Genomic DNA, 22,614 nt, shown 5'->3' with positions numbered 1-22,614 from the left:
GACAGAGACCAGTAGAATGATTGCAGTAATCTACGATGATCTGGATTAAGATCAAGTAAAGGAGAATGAGTAGAAGTGGTCAGAGAGGTAGGAGGAGTGTAGCCAGAGTGGCCTTTGTTTTCTTTGAGTGACCCAGCTTACGTCATTGAGCTTCGCTGGGCTATACCTGGCAGCAGAGAACTTCCTGTGTGCCCTCTTCTGGGGCAGGAAGTCCAGAGACTCATGGCCTGCGAGCAGAGAACTTCCTGTGTGATGAGTCATGGGGCTGGCTGGGGGGAGGTGTTAACTCCATAGCCATGCCCTGTTGGGTGCTAACCTAGTCTGCGCTAGGGGGAGGGGCCAGCTCAAGAACCAATCGGCTCTGGTCATTCAGGCGGCGCTTGATGATGTCAAAAACTCTATAAGAGGGGAGAGGACAGCTTGAAGATCCCTTTCCTTTTCCGGTTGGAGCCAGAGACACCTACAGCCGAAGCTGAGCTGCAGGTAGCAGAGCTGACCCACGTGGAGTGAGGAGTGCTGAGCCAGGACTGGAGGCCAGTGGGTAATCTTCTTACCGTAGAGGGGAAGCATGTATACCATTTTGCCTTATACTATCTCACTTCTCTGTGGCCTCCAGGTTACCCTTGTGAGGCGGACTTATTGGGCCTGGAAGCTTTTGATGAAAATATCAAAATGGGGACGCTGGTTTATGGGCTTGTTACTGTGGAGTGTAAATACATGCTTTAGTTCTCCTGCCTTCTGCCTAGAGAATTCCTTATATCCTGTGGTTCTGAACCTTTCAGGCACATATGAGATTCTCTTTGAAATCATAAATTCTGCCTTCCTAATATATTTGGTGATGAGGTGGATGGGATCGCTAGGTATAAGATCTCTATTCAGAAGCAGAAGAACTTCAGAGGAAGAGATGAATATCTCAGGGTGGGAGGATCCATTTTATTCCTCCTTAGCAAAGCAATTGGCTAAAAAAGCCAGACCCTGTGAAAACTGGGAACCAAGGCTACAGAGAAGAGATCCTAAGGATTTGGAAAGGTGTTTACAAGAGGTTGGGATTCAGTCAGGGGCATCACTATCTAGGCAAAGCTGGATAGTGTTATCAGCCTACCGGTTAGTATATGAAAGATTGTGATTAAGTGAAAGAGATGGGGGCACTCCTACCCCACAGCAAGAACGGGAATCTCAGATAGCAGGAGAACAAATTGCTGCTCAAGAACCCACTGACTCAGATGAGAACTTTTCCATTAATGTGGCTAGGAGCAACAGGAGGCCAAATAAGCCAAGAGTGCATCCCAACTCAGCCCAGACCAAGCCTGACTGCCTACTTTGTCCTTGCCATGGTGTCAGGGGAAGCGAGTGGGGGGAAAATGAGACAATGTTAGGGGCTGAGACAGAAAATGCTACCAGGGTTCAGGACATCCCTCACACAGAGAATGGGAGATGGTTAAATACTCAGACAAGCATTCATCCCATAGAAAGGAGGAGGACAGAAACCTGAGGTGGCAATTTAGTTACGAGGGAAATTCAGGAAGATTTCTCACCGCAAGAGGTCACAGATATTTTGAGTAGATTCAGCCAAAGAGTAGGAGAACCATTAATATCTTGGATGGTAAGACTCAGTGATCAAGGGGCCTGTGGAATATTAGTAGATAAGAGGGACTGTATGAGATTCATAGGTATCAGCCACGATCCTCTAGTTCAGCAAGCTTTTAGGGAACATCATCAGCGAGGAGATGATGCTAGCAGGACTACTCTGTTGGCGTTAGCTGCTGAGGGATGCAATAAGAGATATACTAATGATTCTATGTGGCCCACTGAGCACAGACCCTGGTATTCACTTAAAGATTGTATCACAAGACTAAAGGAGGAGGTAATGAAGACTGCTATCATGACAGGAACTGCAGACAAATATTACAATGATCCCATAGGAATCCCTCATAGGAATTTAATAATTAGGACAGCTCCCCCTGCTTATAAACAACTGATTTCGAATCTGTTACTTGGGGAAGTAGGGAGCCATCTTACAGAGGTGATAAATAAGATTTTACAGTTACATGACTTAGGAGACTGGGGAAGGGATAGATCTCCTCGAGAGAGAAGGGTGAATAGCCAGCAAACTTGGCGCCAAAATGGAGTGACAAGAAAAGAAATGTTCACTGCTCTATTGAGAGCAGGGGTAGGTTTTGAAATGATAGATGGCATTCCAACCAATGAACTGTACAGGATGTACAGTTGGGGATACAGTGGAATAGAGGACTGCGAGATACTGAGGACTGAGATAAAGACTCGATAACAGGAGAGATAGGGAAATAAGAACTGCTCCTGCAAACGCTACAGATGTTGAACCTTCATACCCAAGTGAATCACATGCTAGGGAATACTAGGAAACAGGCTGAGCCCCAGCCCAAATTAAGGAAATATGCAAGCTGGATTGCAGACCTCACATTAACTTGACCATATATTGGAAAAATGGGTCAAGTAGGGTAACTAGGGCATTAATAGACACTGGGGCTGAGGCCACCCTTATCTATGGGAATCCAGACAAGTTCAGCCATGGAACTCCTATTACCGTCACAGGACTAGGAGGGACTGAAATATCAGCCAGACAAGTTAAATTGATGATGAAAATTGGACAGTTGCCCAAGAAAGAATATAGTGTGGTTATTGTGCCTATTCCTGAATACATCATTGGAATAGACATTTTGAAGGGTATGACCTTAAATTTACCTGAAGGGAAATACCAATTTGCTGTGAGGAAAATAGGCATTAATGCAATCTTAGTGGGGAAAATCCAGATGGATCCAATCACTTTGCCCGAACCTTCTGAAGTAATTACTTTGAGGCAATATCATGTGCCAGGTGGGCAAGGTGAAATTGCCAACACTATAGGAGAATGTGTTGAAGCAGGAGTGTTAGTCCCTACAACTACTCAATGGAACAACCCTGTCTGGCCAGTCCGAAAGTCAGATGGGACATGGAGGATGACAGTAGATTATAGACAGCTGAACAAAGTGACTCCTCCCTTGTATGCTGCTGTTCCAGACATGGTTACTTTAATAGAGAGAATACAAAAACATGAAGGGACTTGGTATGCAGTTATTGATTTGGCCAATGCCTTCTTTACGATCCCAATAGACCCCAAGCAATGGAACCAGTTTGCTTTTACTTGGCAAGGCCGACAGTATACATTTACACGCCTGCCACAAGGATATATTCATAACCCAACTGTTTGCCACAGGATTGTAGCTGAGCATTTGGATGAGTTAAAGCTACCTGGTGTACAGCTTACACATTACATAGATGACATCATGATACAGTGAGAGAATATAAAAGAAGTGGAGGAGAGTTTAGCATTATTAATTGACCATATGAAAAGCAAAGGATGGGAAATCAACCCCGCAAAGGTTCAAGGGCCAGCTCAAACTGTAAAATTCTTGGGGATACAGTGGAATAGAGGACTGCGAGAAATTCTCCCACAAGCTCGACAAAAAATCCAGGATTTTCCCACCCCTACTAATAAGAAAGAGGCCCAAAAGTTCATAGGGCTATTTGGTTATTGGAGACACCACATCCCACATTTGGGACAGATTTCAAAACCCTTGTATAAAGTCACCAGAAAGAAATATGAGTTTGATTGGGGTCTTGAACAAAGTAGAGCTTTTGAGGAAGCAAAGGCTGCTATACAATTAGCTCTGGACTTATGACCTATGCAAAATGGGCCAGTGGAGTTACAAGTGACTGTACAAGAAGACTATGCAAATTGGAGTCTGTGGCAAAAACAACAGAGCCGAAGTGTACCTTTAGGCTTTTGTTCAAGGAAACTGCCCTCATCTGAAATACAGTATACACCTTTTGAGAAGCAGCTGTTAGCTGCATGTTGGGCTTTAGTAGAAACTGAGCAACTAACTCTGGGTCACGAAGTGATATTAAGGCCTGGAATTCCAATTATGACTTGGATAATGAGTACCCCAGCTTCTCACAGAATTGGACATACACAAGAGGCAAGCATAATCAAATGGAAGTGGTATATTCAGAATAGGTCCAGAGCAGGCAAAAGTGGAGTTTCTGCTTTACATGAATCTGTGGCGAACATTGACACTGAGAGGAATGAAAAACCCTTTGAATCTAAGCAACAGATGGTGCCATCTTTAGTGAAATGGAATAATGGGTATGATGGACTAAATGTAGAACAGAAGAAACATGCTTGGTTTACTGATGGGACAGCAAAATATTTAGGACAGAAGAGACATTAGAAAGCAGTAGCCTATAACCCCCATACTAGGCGAACTCTGGAAAGTTCTGGGATAGGGGGAAGTAGCCAATATGCTGAACTGATGGCAGTACATCAGGCCATCAGAATGGAGAAGGGAGGACAGTGTCATATATTTACTGACTCATGGGTGGTAGCTAATGGATTAGCTACTTGGATGCCTATATGGAGGAATCAGAATTGGGAGATTCATGGCAAACAAGTTTGGGGTAAAGAGTTATGGGAAAATATATGGGACATGTCTTTGGTTATGGATTTGTCAGTTTTTCATGTTGATGCTCACGCGACCCTGACCACACCAGACCGTGAGTACAATGCACACGCGGATCAACTAGCAAAGATTGCCACTGAATGTATTGTCCCTATTCCAACTCCAACTGATGACCCAGCCTTAGAAAGATGGGTCCACCAGACTGCCGGCCATTTAGGGGTCCAAGCCACCCACCGATGGGCACAGGATCGAGGTATCAGTATCTCTCATGCGTTGTTAAAACAAATAACAGGGGTGTTATATATGTCAATTAGAAAAAGAATGAACTCTTCCTAGGATAGTAACTGGAGAAATAGCGAGGGGAAAAGTTCCAGCCCAAATTTGGCAGATAGATTATATTGGCCCACTACCCCAGGATAAAGGATGTAAATATGTATGTACGTGTGTTGACACCTATTCAGGTGTACTAGTGGCTTGTTCTTATAAGGACACAACTCAGAAAAACACCTGTAAAACCCTAGATGTTGTAAGTTTATACTACGGAACCCCAATGCAGATTCAAAGTGACAATGGGTCACATTTCAAGGGCAAAGAAGTGAAAAGATATTGTGTGTTGAATAATATAGAATGGATATATCATATTCCATATTACCCACAAGCATCTGGGCTGATTGAAAGAATGAATGGATTGTTGAAAGAACAGCTGAGAAAATTAAGCTCTAATAATTCATATTGACATTGGAAGGATAATTTGTCTATTGCCTTACGTAATTTGAATAATAGTCCCTTAGGGGGGAGTACACCTCTAGCCAGAATGATGACCCCAAATTTGCAGATTAGAGAACAGCAAACATGTGAGATCCAAAATATTGAATTTTGGACTGTGAGGGAAGATGTCCCCCTACCATGTCCAGGAACACCTGGTTTGGCAGGATATGATTTACATTGTATAGAAAATATAGGAAAGAGATAAGAAAAACTCCTACTGGAATACGTATGAGAATCCCCAAGAATCATTTTGGACAGATATTACCTAAACCAGGATTAGCAGCTCAAGGAGTACATGTATTGGCTGGAGTGATAGATTCGAATTATCAAAAAGAAATTATTGTGACACTCCAGAATTTGGGTGAAAAACCTGTACAATTTGGTAGGAATGATAGGATAGTTCAAGTGATTATTATCCCCTGTGAAAAAATACCCTTTGTGAAAACTGACCCTCCTCCCAAAATAACTACTGGAGGGGTAAAAGGGGCTTGCTCCATTGATAGAATAAAGTTGGGAGCTAAGGTATGGGTAAAACGGAAGACAGATGATATTCCAAAGGCTGCAGAAGTCATAGCCCATGGGAAGGACAACACTGTAACAATTGTCTATTCAGGGGAAGATAATTACCAAATCGTACCCCTGAACCATATATTTTACCATGAATAGGGCTATAATATTAGATTCACGGACCCCACAGGTATGGCTGATGCTAGTAATTGCCACAAGCCACTCAGAGGGAAGGTAACTTTGTGTGATTAACGGATGAAAGCTTGTATATCTGGGGAAAGGCTGGGAGGACAATCCTAGTCTCTATCTAGGATGGGATCCTCCTTGTTTCCCTTGTATATCTGGGGAAAGGCTGGGAGGACAATCCTAGTCTCCATCTAGGGTGGGATCCTTTTGGCTTAGTTTCCTCATAGTGTTCTGTTTAAAAAGAAACATTTCCGATCTGAGTTTGGCTCTGATATTGGATCTCTGCATAACTGAAATTTCAACTAAACTGGAGATGATTTTATTTGAAGGATAATAGCCCATACTTGCCTACTCTTTTTGTTCTTTGTTTTGCTTAACCTTTTCACTAGTTCCGTCTCCTGCAGGCTTAAGCACCCTGCAGTTTCCAGTGACTGCCTAAGCACATAGCATTCTTGGAATTCCTGCCAGCTCGCTAAAGAACTGACCTCTGGAATGGGACTCTTTGGGACAGGGACACCTCTACGTCCAATTTCAGCAAGAAGAAGCTATGGAAAATGAGACCTTCACCCCTTACCCCAAGATTTTGAGCCCCAATCGTTTGAGGGGGGGTGGGGAATGATGATAGTGTTCTGAGTACTATATTGTTTTATTGTTATGATGTTATTGATCCTATGTAATGGATACAAAGATCTAGGGGTGGACATTTGAATTATTAATAATTATTTTGCGGATGATTGATTGAAGAGATTATCTTGCTGGGACCTAGGGGTGAATCACATTTGAATCGTAAACCAATATTTGGGAATGTCACTGAATGATACATTTTGCTTTATTGTGAATGATATGTTTTAGTTTCCTGTGTAATTGGATCACAATATTCTAGGATACATAATTTAATTTAAATTATGATTGGATTGTGCATCATAGAACATTGTGAGGGGTGGAGTGTAGCCAGAGTGGCCTTTGTTTTCTTTGAGTGACCCAGCTTACCTCATTGAGCTTCGCTGGGCTATACCTGGCAGCAGAGGACTTCCTGTGCGCCCTCTTCCGGGGCAGGAAGTCCAGAGACTCATGGCCTGCGAGCAGAGAACTTCCTGTGTGATGAGTCATGGGGCTGGCTGGGGGGAGGTGTTAACTCCATAGCCACGCCCTGTTGGGTGTTAACCTACTCTGCGCTAGGGGGAGGGGCCAGCTCAAGAACCAATCGGCTCTGGTCATTCAGGCGGCGCTTGATGATGTCAAAAACTCTATAAGAGGGGAGAGGACAGCTTGAAGATCCCTTTTCTTTTCCGGTTGGAGCCAGAGACGCCTACAGCCGAAGCTGAGCTGCGGGTAGCAGAGCTGACCCACGTGGAGCAAGGAGTGCTGAGCCAGGACTGGAGGCCAGTGGGTAATCTTCTTACCGTAGAGGGGAAGCATGTATACCATTTTGCCTTATACTATCTCCCTTCTCTGTGGCCTCCTGGCTACCCTTGTGAGGCAGACTTATTGTGCCTGGAAGCTTTTGATGAAAATATCAAAATGGGGACGCTGGTTTGTGGGCCTGTTACTGTGGAGTGTAAATACATGCTTTAGTTCTCCTGCCTTCTGCCTAGAGAATTCCTTATATCCTGTGGTTCCAAACCTTTCAGGCACATATGAGATTCTCTTTGAAATCATAAGTTCTGCCTTCCTAATATAAGGAGATATTGGAGAGAGTAGCCTCCTGAAAACTTAGAGGGAAGAGAGTATCAGGGAGAAGAGGTGGATTGATTGCAATCAAAGGCTGCAGAGGAGTCCAGAAGGATGAGGACTGAGAAAACCCAATGGGATTTGACCAATAAGAGACTGCTGGTTACTTTATTGGGAGAAGTTTTGTCAGGATGATGAGATCAGAATGCAAGTTGTAGAGAGTTAAGAAAAGAGTGAGAGGAGGGGAAGTGGAGGCAATTATTGTCCATGGTTTTCTCAAGGAGTATGAGAGCAGAGAGAGAACAAGTGAGGGTTTTTTCAGGAGCAGAGGGACCTAAGCAAGTTTGTTAGGCAGTGGGAGAGGAACCAGTAGACGGAGAGAGTTTGAAGATAAATGAAAGACCAGAGAGGCCACAGGGGGCAAAGTGTTGTTGAAGTTGGAATCATGGGATCACTTATGCACATAGAGGGGTTAGGCTCAGCAAGAGGAAGAGCCACCTCTCCAGGTGAGACAAGTCAAACCCAACCCCTCATAGGAACTCTACAGACTTGAAGGGGGTGTAGCCAAACTAGCTCTGGGAACTCCATTCATGAGGGAAGTAGAAGTTGGGTTGAAGATTCTTGAGGATTTATATGGGCTGCAAACGTTTGTTACACTGAATTGACTTTCCAGGGAGAAGTTAGCCTCTCTAGACGCACTAACACTTTTGCTTTTTCAGAAGATCAACTTCATCCCTCAGCAGGTTCTACTTTGGCTGCTAAAAAATCCAAGGCTAAGTTCAGACCTCAGCTATAAGAAGCAGCTCATCTCATGTGCCTAAAATAGTTTTTCTCTGCCCTTGCCAACTGGTTTCGATACTAGCTTTATCCTTAACTTTCCTTCTGTGGGAGGTATTCATTTTACGTTCAATTACTTTTAGGAATACATTGGGTAAAAATTATAACAGTATCAATGTTCTCTGAGACCAGGAAATGTGGTTGTGGATGCATTGAGGATTTCCCTCAGTCATACTTCTGGAGTGAGGTTGCTCCCCTGTTCCTTCTGGCCATTTATCCATGCCACCTTCTGAAGGGTCTTCACAGCAGCCTGGAGATTGTTGTGGGTGATTAGCCAACGAGCAGATTCTGGGAGGGCCCTGATAGAGCAAGGAGAGAAATCAAAAGCCCTGAGGATGGGCCCAAATGTAGCAAGGCTCCCTTGTCCCCAAGGTGATTATAGCTGCCAATGGGTCTATTCCAGAGCTAGACAGTGTGGGGAAGTTCCTGGGGTAATTTCCAGACCACTTCCTTCCCCTATGGGATGTGTTCCCAAACCAAATAGGCTCCATAATCAGGAAGATGGTCCAGAGGGGGAATCCATTTCCTGGTTTCCTCTGAGGGCTCCTAATCCTGGTGTGATAGATCTACTGACATTCCCACCTTGGCCCTCTTAGAATGCCTAATTGGCACTAACACTGATTTGCCCATGTGGTTTCATCAAGGCTAGAAATAAACTTGGGCCCATTAACATGAAAGAACATGAAAGGTAGCTTGCAGTCACCCAAGACATTCTGATTAATTGGTCAATCAGCCAATGAGCATTTTAAAAGGCCTACTATGTGCTACTCCCTGTGCCAGCCACTGGAAAGAGTGCCACAATTGCAAACAGTCCCTGCCCTGAAGGAGCTTGCATTCCATGAGGGGAAGTGGAGGTGCACATAGAAGTGTATACAGACTAGACCCAAAATACATATCACATCCTTGGTAGCGGTGCGGAGGGAGCCACAGAGAGGTGGCAGCAGTTGAAAAGTGCCACTTAGAGGGTGGTACCTGCGCTGAGTTTGAAGAAAGCTCGGGGTTCTAAGACTCAGACTTGAAGGGCTTTCCTAGGAATGTAGCAGCTTCAGGACCTTAGGATCACTGGGGGTATTGGTCAATGACTCCTTAGTGCCCTCTAGTGCTGGGACCCAGAATGCCCAGAGGATCAGAGTCCACATGAACTTGGAGTTACGGTCCTCAGGGTCAGTTTCCTCATCTCTGAAATGGGGATGATATTGACATCTGCCTCCCAGGGTCGTTGTGAAAGCCCAGTGAGATAAGATATGGAAAAAGCTTTGGGAATCATCAAGTTCTGTGTAAATACCAGCTGTCATGACTAAAGGCCATTGGGGAGAGTACGTTCAGTCGGGGTTGGGGGTTGTGCAGGGCTTGGCCCCAGGCACAGGAAATGGCATTTCTGGATTCTTAGCTGTGGATGAAATCCAGGTAGTTCAGACAGAAGGCCCTGGTGGAGCTGACATGGCCCCAGAGGGGTGACCAGCCCTCTTGGAGACTGATGGCAGCATCCTACATTACACAGCAGAAACTTCTCTGTACAGGACCAGGTGAGTGAGGAGGAGAAGGACCTAGGAGGGCGTTGAAGCAGCTTTGCCAAGCAGCCTTTCTCAAGGCCACATTCCCACGCAAATTTCTATTTGCCTACCCCTTGGCCTTTCTGTTTTGAGTCTTGGATAGCCCTTAGTCTAGGCCCTGGCCCATAGTTGGTGCTTAATAAATGCTACTTGACTGACTGACTGACTGGATAATGCATTTGCTGTCCTGTCCACATACAGGGCCAAAAGAAGACTGATCCCAAATGAGACTGAAGTGGAAAACTGCAGCCAGCGCCATTCTCGGACCAGGTAGGCCCATCCAGACAGTAGAATTGCTCCCAAAGGGAAGGCATATGCATTACAAGTGGTCACAAGGATCCGTTTCTCAGGAGGTGTCCACTCTAAAGCTTGAAGGAGAAACAAGATGAACAGTTAGACTTCATGAAATTGGAGAGAATGGAATGGCAGGATTGCCTAGAACTTGGGTTCAAACTGGTTGTAACTCAAGGATTCAACAGTAAATATTTCAACAACCATTTGCTATGAAACCTACTACGTGGCAGGCACTGTGCTGGGCTATGGGGGCATAAGGACAAAGACAGAACACATTTGGGCCTCAAGAAGCTTATAGTCTATCAGCTCCATACCACACATTCATCAGTAATTCCACTCAGCTAACACTTATAGAGCTCCTACTGTGTGCCAGGAAGATGGTATCCCTGGCCTCAGGGAGATTTCATTTTCATTAATTATTCATAATAATGAAAATAAGGCTCTCTAGAATTTCTGTTGTGCTTTAAAGTTTACAAAGGACTTTAAGGTATTGACTTGTTTGATCCTCATAAGAGCCCCATGAGGTAGGTGCTATTCCTTTGCCCTCAGAGAACCCTGAGACTGAGAGAGGTTCAGTGACTAGCCCAGGGTCACACAGCAAGTAAGTGTCTGAGGACAGATGTGCACTCAGGTCATCCTGACCCCAGGCCCAGTGCTTTATCCACTGCAGCGTCACCTAGATGCATCTCCTTTAAAAATACTATTTGTTTTCTGGAATGTATCTCTGGGAAGGGGACAGGAAGGGATTCTGAAGTTGTCTATGCTGATGTAAGAAACAAACAGTATCAAAGAAAACTCATTTTAAAATACAGTCCCTATCTACAGGAATTTACCTTTTATCGAGGATGTAAGATAATGATGAGTGACAGGGGGATGGAAAGTAAAAGGGAGACGGTTAGGGGGGAGAGACTGAGAGGGAAAGAGAGTTGAGAAGAGGAGGAAGAGAGAAAGAAATGGAAGGAAAAGATGAGGAAGAGTGAAAGGAAGGGAGGAAGACAAGAAAAGGTGAGAGAGACAGTCTGAAATTCAGGGATGGAGAGGAGGAAGGACACAGGGAAACAGAGAGGAAGAGGAAAGGAAGAGAGAGAAGGAAGGGAAATGAGCCTGTGATTTCCTTGACACAGGGAACTCCAAGGAGGGAAGACTCCCTGTGCCAATGTGCATTGGCACCTTTTCTGCATCCCATAGTTTTAGATTGTTCCCTCGACTACCCAGAGGTTCTATGACTTGCTCACAGTCACACGGCTATGAAGTGTCATCACAGGAGAACACCCCAGCTCTTCCTACCCTCAAAGCCAGCTCTCTATTCACTATCAAGAATTCAGTCAACTGGTCAGAAGTTGTATACACTTGTCACACCTCTATTACATTTGTAATGCATTTTCCTGAACTTGCTTGCTCCCTGCTTGGCCAGGCTCAGAACATCTCAGTGTTTCTGCGTTCCTCCCCACAGGAAAACCAAAAGAATGTGACTGTCTGCATGGCACTTACTCAAGCAGTTTCTGGTGAGGATGATGCCAATTAACCCAGCACCAGTGAGGAATCTGAATAAGACATAGCCAGCAAAGGTGGGCACAAAGGCTGCACAGGCACCAGCAATCATGGCCATCAGAGAGGACCACAGCAGCACTGTCCTCCTCCCAAACCTAAGGACAAAGTAACCAAATGGTATCACAGAAAGGTTTGGTGTTTGCCTGGCCTTACACCACTCCCTCTTCTTTGGCAGTATTCTGAAATGTACGCTCTGACTTGCCCCATTTGGAAGGAGCAATTTCTGTCCTTCTCTGGTACAGAAAACCTAAATATTGAGGTTGTTTCCTCACTTTCCCAATTACCATCGAGAATTAGCCCATTGCATCATATGGGAGGTGCTGTGGACACACAGCTGGTAGATTCCATTATCCACAGCCTATCCACCACACTCCCTACAACTCCCTCAAAGCTGCTGATGCCTTAACAGCTGACATCTGAGATTCATCTTTTTTGGTCAGACACCATCCCCTGCCAAAATGCAAATGCTTTAGGAATTCTTAACGTTGAAAGCTCTGTTAGCCCTTATTGCCAATCAATGCTTTCTCTGTTACTTGTGTGTCAATTGAAGTCAGAAAACCTGAATTTAAGAGTGAAGATTTAGCCTTATTAACATGTTCACATTATTCTTGGCTCAATTCCCTTAGGGTTCCCTGAATTTATCAGCTTTATTTGCCAAATCAATTGACAACTGTCAAAATGAACAATCAGCAATATAAATCTAAATATATATTTTAAAAGATAAAAATCCATCCTGACCCTAGTGAGTAAGGATAAAGCTCACAACATCAATAGGGAAAGTCCTTCCAAAGTGAGGGAGTGTAGTAGCAATGTAGATTTGAAGATCTTTCCCACCCATTAATAGGCCATGTGACCTGCTTATATCACAGGAAGCCTAAGTCACATTTGGTGGGAAGAGCTTCCTGACAGGAAAAGGAAGTTATGTCACAGGAAATGCAGAGAGAAAGAGAGCTGTATTGGCTGCTAATGGACATTGTCATAGTTAAAGCTGAACAGCCTGACTTAGCTGTACTGTGAGTTTGTTTTTGGGAAGATCCCAGCAGGGGGTCAGAGAGGTTTGGGGATGGTGAGGCTGTATGTTGTAATATTGTGTTTTAAGTTCCTTGTTGTTATGATAAAGTGGGCTAACTTGCTGTGGGAGCTGAACATTTGGTTATGGGATATGGTTCACTGGTGTCTGGATGAATGTTATACTTCTTCTACCTTCTATATGGAGAGTCTCTCACACTTTGCGATACAGAACTACATAGGCATAATCACGATTATCATTGATGTTGTGTTTATTGCGTTATTGATACAGAGAACTCCAGATTCTTCTGTATGCTTAGTCATTCTCTCTCTTTCTCTGTGTGTGTAAGAGAGAGGGGGGAGAGAGAGAGGAGAAAGAGAGAGAAAGAGAGTAAATGAGAGAGTGAGAAAGAAAGAGCATGACATAGTGAGAGAGAGAGAGAGAGAGAGAGAGAGAGAGACAGAGAGAGAGAGAGAGAGAGAGAGAGAGAGAGAGAGAGAGAGAGAGAGAAATGCTCATTGGCTACTTCACAAACCCGACTTTTATTGTGCATATTTCAAGCTTAGCCTGGGTTTTCCTTCCAAACCTTGGTCCACAAGACAGAAAGCAGGGAGACATCATGAACTGATTGCCACTGTGTTCAGGACATAAGTGTTATAACTTGGACATGATGAATGCCTGCATGCCACAGAACGTGAGACAAGAAATCTTCCTGCCTGGGATTCTGGCCGTTGTGTGGCTCATGTAGGGGTGCTGATAGTTTTGAAAGTAACTGGGTGTATCCAGTCAACAGCATTGCTTCACTCATGCTGAGGGAGAGGCACTGACCACATCCATTTTCAGGAAGAAATTGAATGAGAGTGAGCTCTAGAGGTCCTTGACAAGACCTCTCGATCACTAGGGAATACAAAGAGGCTGCCTGGAGAAGGGGCAGAAAGAAGCTCTGTCTTTTGAGTTTCCCTTGGGCCATTCCCATTTTAGAAGTTCACATAGATTTGGTGCCATCGCATTTCAAGTGCCTTTGTTTATCCGCTGAAGACCTGCATCCACCTGAGTCCTTCACTTACCTGTCAGAGAGTATCCCAAAAACAACACTTCCTGCCTGCTGTCCTCCTACATATATTGCCTGAGCAATTGATGGCAGTGACTTCCGTTCACACACCAGATCCCACTGGAAGAGAGATTGGACAGAAAGTGGGAGGGAGAAACGAGGAGAAAGAGTGACATTGTGATCCTATGATTAAAGGCTGAAAGTCTTGAATACCTAAATATTTATTACATTTGGGCCAAATTTAATCCGTTGTTTAAACAATTATATTTTTAAGCTGATTGATTTCAATCATAATGTTGCTATGCACATCATTAAACTCATGCCCCTTTCTGCTTTGCTTTTCATTACTTTGTCATGGGATATTGCTAACATGGAAATCATGGGGCAGAAATTATGATAATTATTGTGCCCTTTTCTGTGGACACCGAATTACTCCCCAGTAAGATCTGAAAAGTTGGCAATTCTGACAACCAGGAATGAGTAGGCCATTTTTCACAATTCAGGGAACGTGAAGATCTCCTTTTCGTTAGTTTTCTAATTCTACGGATCATTGTGGCATCTCTGACTCTTGGCAATGTTGAGGTGTTTTCAAGTGAATATTACCCACTTGTGCTGCATCTTTGGAAAACTGTTCTTTCATATCTTTTAGTGCTTTATTCACTGGGGACTGGGAATTACCAAGTGACCTTGTGTCCCAGGGAACACTCAACTCTCAGCTTACATGGAAGCCCCAATTGAAAGGAGTCAACCAAAAAATCTCATTTCTTTCCTTTTTCATCATATCACCGCTCATTTTACCCATGGAAATCTCCAAGTATATCTCCATGACCGCACATGTGGACAAGGAGGCCTCAGATCCTGTGCAACCACTTAGGGGAACTAAGTTCATATTAGAAACAGGACAGCTTTTATTTCACAACACAGCAAAATGTAGCAAACCTAAACAATTCAGAGGAGCCCATAAACAGATACAAAGACAAAAATTAAAGCACTATCAGTACCCAAAAAGCTGTGCTCAAAGGGCACTCAGTTCAGGTTTATGAGAAGGCTGACACTCCAACATTCTGGTGCTTCCCTGTGCTCCTTCACAGCTTCCTACATGTTCCCATCCAGATTCCTAATGCACCATGTGGTTTCAATTTCATCCACAAAGCAAATACTTCCAGGCTACCATAAAACAACCCATTTCCTACCAGACCTGCAACATCCAGATGACTCCAGATAAGAATGGGAAGCAAGGCAAACATCTTCTCTTCCTCCATCCCATGACCTTAGTCTTTCACTGTCCTATAAGATGGGCCCTGTGACCAATCCTCCTCTATCTCCCAGAGGCTACTCAGGGAAGCTCCCTCTATATCTAGAAGGTCTAATCCATGAGGGACCCATTAACATAGGTTACAGTCTTCATTCCCATCTATACTAGATGAATGGCCAAAGAAGACAAAAGTTACAGGGATATTCTCAGGTGGACATTGACCAACAAATCTCTTTTCTCTCTAGGGGAAGAAAGATGCTCATTCATGTGACTCTACTTCAACCGCTTAATATCTGCATCACTTTGGGCACCTCTTTGCAGCCTAAGTTTCCTCTTCTGCCCTTAGTCTTGATGACTCTGCCAAAACAAACCCCTTTTGGTGAACCATTGAAAGCCTTACAAACTTATTATCTGAAAAGCAGAGCTACATGGCCAAGACCTCAGTCAGAATCAGACCCCAGCACAAAGATATCTAAAATGAGAAAAACTGTTATGTTACCTGAGGGGAGGCTGAGTGATCACATGAATCAAATAGAATGATTTTGGAGAGATGTCACAACACTCATTCCTAGCCATGGCAACGCAGATCAAACAATTTGGGGTAAAATCTTGTAAGGACAGGTCTTTAGAAGTTATAATTTGATGTCAAAGCAACATTTGGATTTCAAGAAGAGGGGAGAATATGCCCTTCTGTCCTTTATTTTCAGGGAGGGAGTACAGCTGTGGAGCATTGTGTACACTTTCAGAATATTGATTTGTGGAGTTATTTTGCATAAAGTGCATTTTTCTGTGCTCTTTTTCCACCTTTGTTACAAAGGAAATATGGCTGGCCAAGAGAAGATGGAGAATATACTTTAAATAAAAGTGATGGAAAAAATAAAAATACAGATAAATATTAAATTTCAAAACAACAAACTTCTAATTTGCTTAATAAGTTCCCTCTCTTCCTTAATCACTTTCAACAGCTATTTATTTCCATCTTCATAGGAATTGTTTCTGGTTGAGTCTCAAAATCTCACTCTTAATGGGCTCCTATTCTTCTTGGGAAAAGGAAATGGCAAATGGTGGAGCCTAGACTCTAATAGTGTGTTCCCTTTTTATCCCCATTCAGTTTTCTCCAGAGGTCTGTCATATCTACCTTTTCCAAAATTCTATTCACCTCTGTAACTTCTTTCTTGTTTATTTTGAGGTTAGATTTATCAAGTTCAGAGAGGGGGAGGTTGAGGTCCCCCACTGGTATAGTTTTGCTGTCTATTTCTTCCTGTAACTCCCTTACTTTTTCTCGGTGGTACATGGCACATACTCAAAAAGTGACCATGTACTAGGGCATAAAAACCTCACAATCCAGTGCAGAAAGGCAGAAATAGTTAATGCATCCTTTTCAGATCAGGATGCAGTAAAAAATTATCTGTAATGAAGGACCATGGAAAGATAAACTCAAAATTAATTGGAAACTAAATAATCTAATCCTAAAGAATGAATGGGTCAGAAAACAAATCATAGAAACAATTAATAACTTCATTCAAGAGAATGACAATAATGAGACAACATGCCAAAATTTATGGGATGCAGCAAAAGCAGTTGTTAGGGGAAGTATTATATCTCTAAATGCTTACATGAATAAAATAGATTAAAAGGAGATCAACAAATTGGGCATGAAATTGAAAAAGCTGCAAAAAGAACAAATTGAAAATCTCCAATTAAATACCAAATTAGAAATACTGAAAACCAAAGGAGAGATTAATAAAATTGATATCAAGAAAACCATTCGATTAATAAATAGAACTAAGCACTGGTTTTATGAAAAAAAAACAATAAAATCAATAAACTTTTAGTCAATCTGATTAAAAAAAGAAAACCAAATTACCAGTATTAAAAATGAAAAGGGTGAATTCATCTACAATGAAGAAGAAATTAAAACAATAATTAGGAATTATTTTGCCCAATTGTTTGCCCACAAATTTGACAACCTTAGGTAAATGGATGAACATTTACAAAAATATAGATCGCCCAGGTTAACAGAAGAGGATGTAAAATACATAAATAACTCCATCTCAGAAGAAGAAATTGAGCAAGCCATCAACAAACTGCCTAGGAAAATATCTCCAGGGCCTGATGGTTTTATATGTGAATTCTATCAAACATTAAAAGAGCAATTAATTCCCATACTCTACAGACTAGTTGAGAAAATAGGGGAAGAAGGAGTCCTACCAAAATCTCTTTATGACACAAATATAGTACTAATACCTGAACCAGGAAGAATCAAAACAGAGGCAGAAAATTATAGACCAATTTCCCTAATGAATATTGATGCAAAAGTTTTAAATAAAATATTAGCAAAAAGATTGCAGCAACTTATCACAAGAATAATACACTATGACCTGGTAGGATTTATTCCAGGAACACAAGGCTGGTTCAATATTAGGAAAATTATCAGCATAATTGATCATATCAACAACAGAACTAGCAGAAACCATATGATTGTCTCAATAGATGCAGAAAAAGCTTTTAACAAAATACAACACCCATTCCTATTAATAACACTAGAAAGGACAGAAATAAATGGAGTCTTCCTTAAAATTATAAGTAGCATCTACCTAAAACCATCAGCAAGCATTATTTGTAATGAAGATAAGCTAGATGTATTCCCAATAAGATCAGGGGTGAAACAAGGATATCCATTATCACCCCTACTATTCAATTTGGTACTAGAAACTTTAGCTGTAGCAATAAGAGAAGAAAAAGAAATTGAAGGAATTAGAATAGGCAAAGAAGAAACTAAATTATCCCTTTTTGCAGATGATATGATGATTTATCTGGAGAATCCTAGAGAATCAAGTAAAAAACTACTTGAAATAATAAACAACTTTAGCAAAGTTGCAGGATATAAAATAAATCCACATAAATCCTTGGCATTCCTATATATTACTAACAAACTCAACAGCAATGATAGAAATAGAAATTCTATTTAAAGTTACTGTAGTCACTATAAATATTTGTGAGTCTGCCTGCCAAGACAAACTCAGGACCTATACGAACACAATTAAAAAACACTTTTCACACAAATAAAGTCTGATATAAATAAATGGAAAAATATCAGTTGCTCATGGTTAGGCTGAGCTAATATAATAAAAGTGAAAATTTTACCTAAATTGATTTCCTTATTCAGTGCCAAACAAATTGAACTACCAAAAAATTATTTTACAGAGCTGCATAAAGCAACCACAAAATTTGTCTAGAAGAACAAAAAGTCCAGACTATCAAGGGGATAAATGAAAATTAAATGCTAGGGAAGGTGGCCTAGCCATACCAGATACTAAACTGTATTATAAAGCAGCAGTCATCAAAGCTACTTGGTACTGGCTAAGAAACAGAGGGATAGATCAGTGCAATAGATTAGGTACACAAGACTCTAGTCAACGACTATGGCAATTTACTCTTTGATACACCCGAAGAATCCAGCTTCTGGGTTAAAAATACACTATTTCACAAAAACTGCTGGGAAAACTGGAAAATGGTATGGCAGAAACCGGGAATAGATCGATAGCTTACAACATATATGAAAATAAAGTCAAAATGGAAGCATTATTTAGGAATAAAGGCTGATACTATAAGCAATTTGGGACAGCAAGGAATGGTTTCCCTGTTGGATTTATGGAAAAGGGAAGAATTCATGACCCAAAAGAGATAGTGTCACAAAATGCAAAATGGATAGTTTTTATTATATTAAATTGAAAAGTTTCTGCATAAATAAAGTCAATGCAACAAAGATTAGGAGGGAAGCAGAAAATTGGGAGAAAATCTTTTCAACCAGTATCTCTGAGAAAGGCCTCATATCCAAAATATACAGGGGACTGAGCCAAATTTATAAGAAAACAAGCCATTTCCCAATTGAGAAATGGTCAAAGGATATGAACAGGCAGTTTTCAGAGGAAGAAATTAAAGATATCTATACACATATGAAAAAATGCTCTAAATCACTATTGATTAGAGAAATGCAAATCAAAACAACTCTTAGGTACCACAACTTTCCTGTCAGATTGGCTGACATGACAAAACAGGAAAATGATAAATGCTGGAGAGGATGTGGGAAAATCAGAACATTGTTACATTGTTGGTGGAGTTGTGACCTGATCCAACCATTCTGGAGAGCAATTTGGAACTATACCCAAGGGGCTATAAAAATATGTGTACCCTTTGACCCAGCAATAACCTATTCTAGGGCGTTATACCAAATGGGTCATACAAGTGTGAAACGGATCTGTATGTACAAAAATATTTATTGCAGCTCCTTTTGTGGTGGCAAAGAATTGGAAATAATCAAGGGGATGCCCATCCATTGAGGAATGGCTACCACAAATTGTGGTGCATGAATGTAATGTAATACCATTGTGCTATAAGAAATGAAGAACGGACGGACTTCATTATAACCTGGAATGACCCATATGAACTGACGCTGAGTGACGGAAGAAGAAGAAGATCATTATACATGATTACAAACACACAGTATCTGTAAGGCCTAACTTTGATAGACTTCACTCCTCTCATCAATGAAAGGTTCAAAGACAGCTCCAAAAGACTCATGGTGAAAAAGCTATGCACATCGAGAAAAAGAAATATGGAATCTGAATGCAGATGGAGGGACACTTTTGCTCTTTCTTTTTTTTTCCTTCTTTTTTGGTTTCATTTCTCCTTTCTCATGATTCATTCCATTGGTTACAGTTCTTCTTTACCACTGGACTATTGTGTAAATAAATTCAATGTGAAGGTATAAGTAGAACCTACATTCGATTACATGCCATCTTGGTAGGGAGGGGTAAGGAGTGGGAGGGAGAGAAAATTTGGAACCCAAAAAGTTGTGGAACTGAGTGGTGTAACCTAAAAATAAAAAATAAATTTATTTTCAGAAATAGTGTGATCCCACAAAAAAACTTAATCATGTTAGCCTCAGTTCTTCATCTGTAAAATAAGTTGGGGAAGGAAATGGACAATCACTCCAGTATCTCTGCCAAGAAAACCCCAAAATAGGGTCAGGAAGAGTTGGACATGACTCAACAACAACAAGAACACCAACTTTACTACACATCATTTCAGGTAGACATTACATAGAGGACAGGGTTAGAAGTATGGGGACTTCTGATAGATGTTGAGCCCGCTCATAATAAAGCAAAGGAGGAAACAACTGTTGATGCCTATCAGCAGATCTGCGTGAATGACATCAGTATTGTTGGGGTGCCTCCTTGTCTGGGAATAACTTCTGCCCTCACATTTGCTCCTGTGGGTTCGGATCCCGTGGGTACCCTTGGCGGAGGGTTCAATTAGGACTGTTCCAAGTCTTCAGAGGCTGAGGTATCTGTGTGAAGGCCACAGCCACAGAGGACTCAGGCATGATCTCCTACTCTTCACTATATGATTGTATCAAAACTGACATTGTGGCTTCGAGACTCACTCACTTGCTTTTTTTGGAACTCGCCGAGTTCTTTTGCTCATGGATGGCTGAGATATCCCACAGTATTTAATCAATAAATACTTATGGATTAAAGAATGGAATAAAAATCTTCTAGATCAGCCTCTTGAGTCACTAGACCTGAACAGCCTCTCAGGCCAAAGGCGGAGATTCTTTGAGTACCAATTCATTCACATGCCTGAGGACGTAGAACCACAGAATCTCTGGGCTGGCAGCAACCTCAGAACACAGCTGGCCCCTCACAAACAAGTAGAGGAAAGTCCTCTCCAACAGCCCGACGAGGCATTCATCCAGCATCCTACATACAGTCAATTGTCACCACATGGACTAAATACTTAGCTCAGTTTTCTCCACAGCAAGACAAAAAATTCTTCCTCAATTGTGACATTACTGGTTATCCACTATGTTCGGCAGAATACCCACATGTTGGAGCTCCCAGAGCCACAAGGTCAGAAGCTTAAAATCTTGTACACTTTTGTTTCTAGCTCAGAAGACCCATTGAATTACTGTGTTTGCAAATGATTAAAAAGAAAAGATGATGGGTGTCACCACCTGACCAGTGGATGGGGGAAGTCCTAGAGTCAGGAATGCTCAAGGTCATACCTTGCCTCTGACACATGCTGGTTTTCCTGACTTGTGCAACTCTCAGGCAACTCTAGGACCATAAGGGGGAGACTGGCTGCTGATCTGCATAGATACAGGGATCCTCTTCACTGGGAATTTTCTATGCTGAGGAAAGGCCAGATTTGAACAGACAAGACAGGATGGACAGGGTTCCCTCCTCAGACTCTTCCCACCTGTGTGATAATCCACGTGACTTCTCCGATCCTCGTCTATCAAAGGGCTACAATATGTGTACGTCACAGACTTGCTGAGAGGCTCAAATGAGATCGTGTCTGTAGATCACTGGAGACCTGTCCCATTTACTAATCATCCAGATCCTAATAGGATTTTATATATAATGTGGAACACACAGATCTCCTCAGGCATAATAAAAAACAGCCAGAAGACCTCATCACTACCCTAGAGGAATTGCTCCTCTCCCAGTGGCCTTCAGGGCAGCCAGATTCAGTGACAAATGGAAAAGAGAATCCCTCACACTAGAGTAAATGCAAACCAAAAACAACTTGCCCAAAGACTCTGGAATTCTTTATTCTGATGTTCCCAGACATGGGGTCACTTAAGGAAATAAGAGTTCAGATCTTATTGCTACTTTCAAGGTCAATAGGGAAAGAAGAAAGCGAGGAATTTAACCAAACAGCTGATTGCTCAGATTGGGTTGTGTACTGACCTCGATAACAATGGACGAAGAGAAGACACTCTTGTCATAGACCCATCCATCCAGGCAGTCCTCAGTGTCCAGACTTGCCTGCTCTGTGCCATTTGGATTCAGGAACTGCCACTGAGGCTCAGTGAACCTCAGACATGTCTCTGGCTTCCCACTCTTATCCATGGGAATAGATACTTGCAGCAGGTCCCTGTCCCTGCCATCTCCCAGGAAAGGAGACTTGGCACTTGTCTGGTTCTGGAGCCGACAGTGATGCTCTGGTACCACTGCAATGAAGTTCTGTATTAAAACGTGACAACTAAATAGCATCCCAGGAATCAACAGCAGTGCAGTCTGTAGGATCTGGAAGCGCCCCATTCCCCCAATGGTTCCAAGTAACTCTGAGAACCCCATCCTGCCTCTTCCCAGCCTCTGGCAGGACTGGCTTCCTTGCCCTCAGTGTTTACCTTTGGCATCTTGGACTGACTGCCTCCTAGCTCTAGTCAGATTTTAGTCAGCAGCCCTTGGGTATTTGGCATGAGTTTCTGTAATTACTTTTCATTTTTCCAACATCATTGAGGAAACTAGAACTTGATACATTATATGTGACACACATACACCTCGACTGAATTTTTTAAATTAAAAAAAATTTCTATCTTTTCTTTTTTTGCATTACTTTCAGTTCCAAATATATCCTATCTCCCTCACCAACTCAAACAGACA

The 22,614-nt window shown here is 42.2% G+C and overlaps 1 protein-coding gene across 1 annotated transcript in view; it reads right to left on the bottom strand.

Annotated features, from left to right (window-relative positions):
* The window catches only part of LOC118852940 (solute carrier family 22 member 20-like), a 39,380-nt gene extending 17,111 nt beyond the window's left edge, over nucleotides 1-22,269 (bottom strand). Inside the window, exons 1-5 of the mRNA XM_036762680.1 lie at nucleotides 21,916-22,269; nucleotides 13,919-14,022; nucleotides 11,783-11,937; nucleotides 10,161-10,365; nucleotides 8,620-8,743 (exon numbers count right to left, since the gene is read on the bottom strand). Coding sequence (XP_036618575.1) covers nucleotides 8,620-8,743; nucleotides 10,161-10,365; nucleotides 11,783-11,937; nucleotides 13,919-14,022; nucleotides 21,916-22,269 — 942 coding nt within the window. The remainder of the gene's footprint in view (nucleotides 1-8,619; nucleotides 8,744-10,160; nucleotides 10,366-11,782; nucleotides 11,938-13,918; nucleotides 14,023-21,915) is intronic.
* Between the last annotated feature and the right edge of the window lie 345 nt (nucleotides 22,270-22,614).

Source organism: Trichosurus vulpecula, chromosome 6 (genome assembly GCF_011100635.1).
Source record: "Trichosurus vulpecula isolate mTriVul1 chromosome 6, mTriVul1.pri, whole genome shotgun sequence".
NCBI classification, from domain to species: Eukaryota; Metazoa; Chordata; class Mammalia; order Diprotodontia; family Phalangeridae; genus Trichosurus; species Trichosurus vulpecula.
Note: the sequence above shows the minus strand (reverse complement) of the source record. Positions and strands in the feature narration are given on the sequence as shown.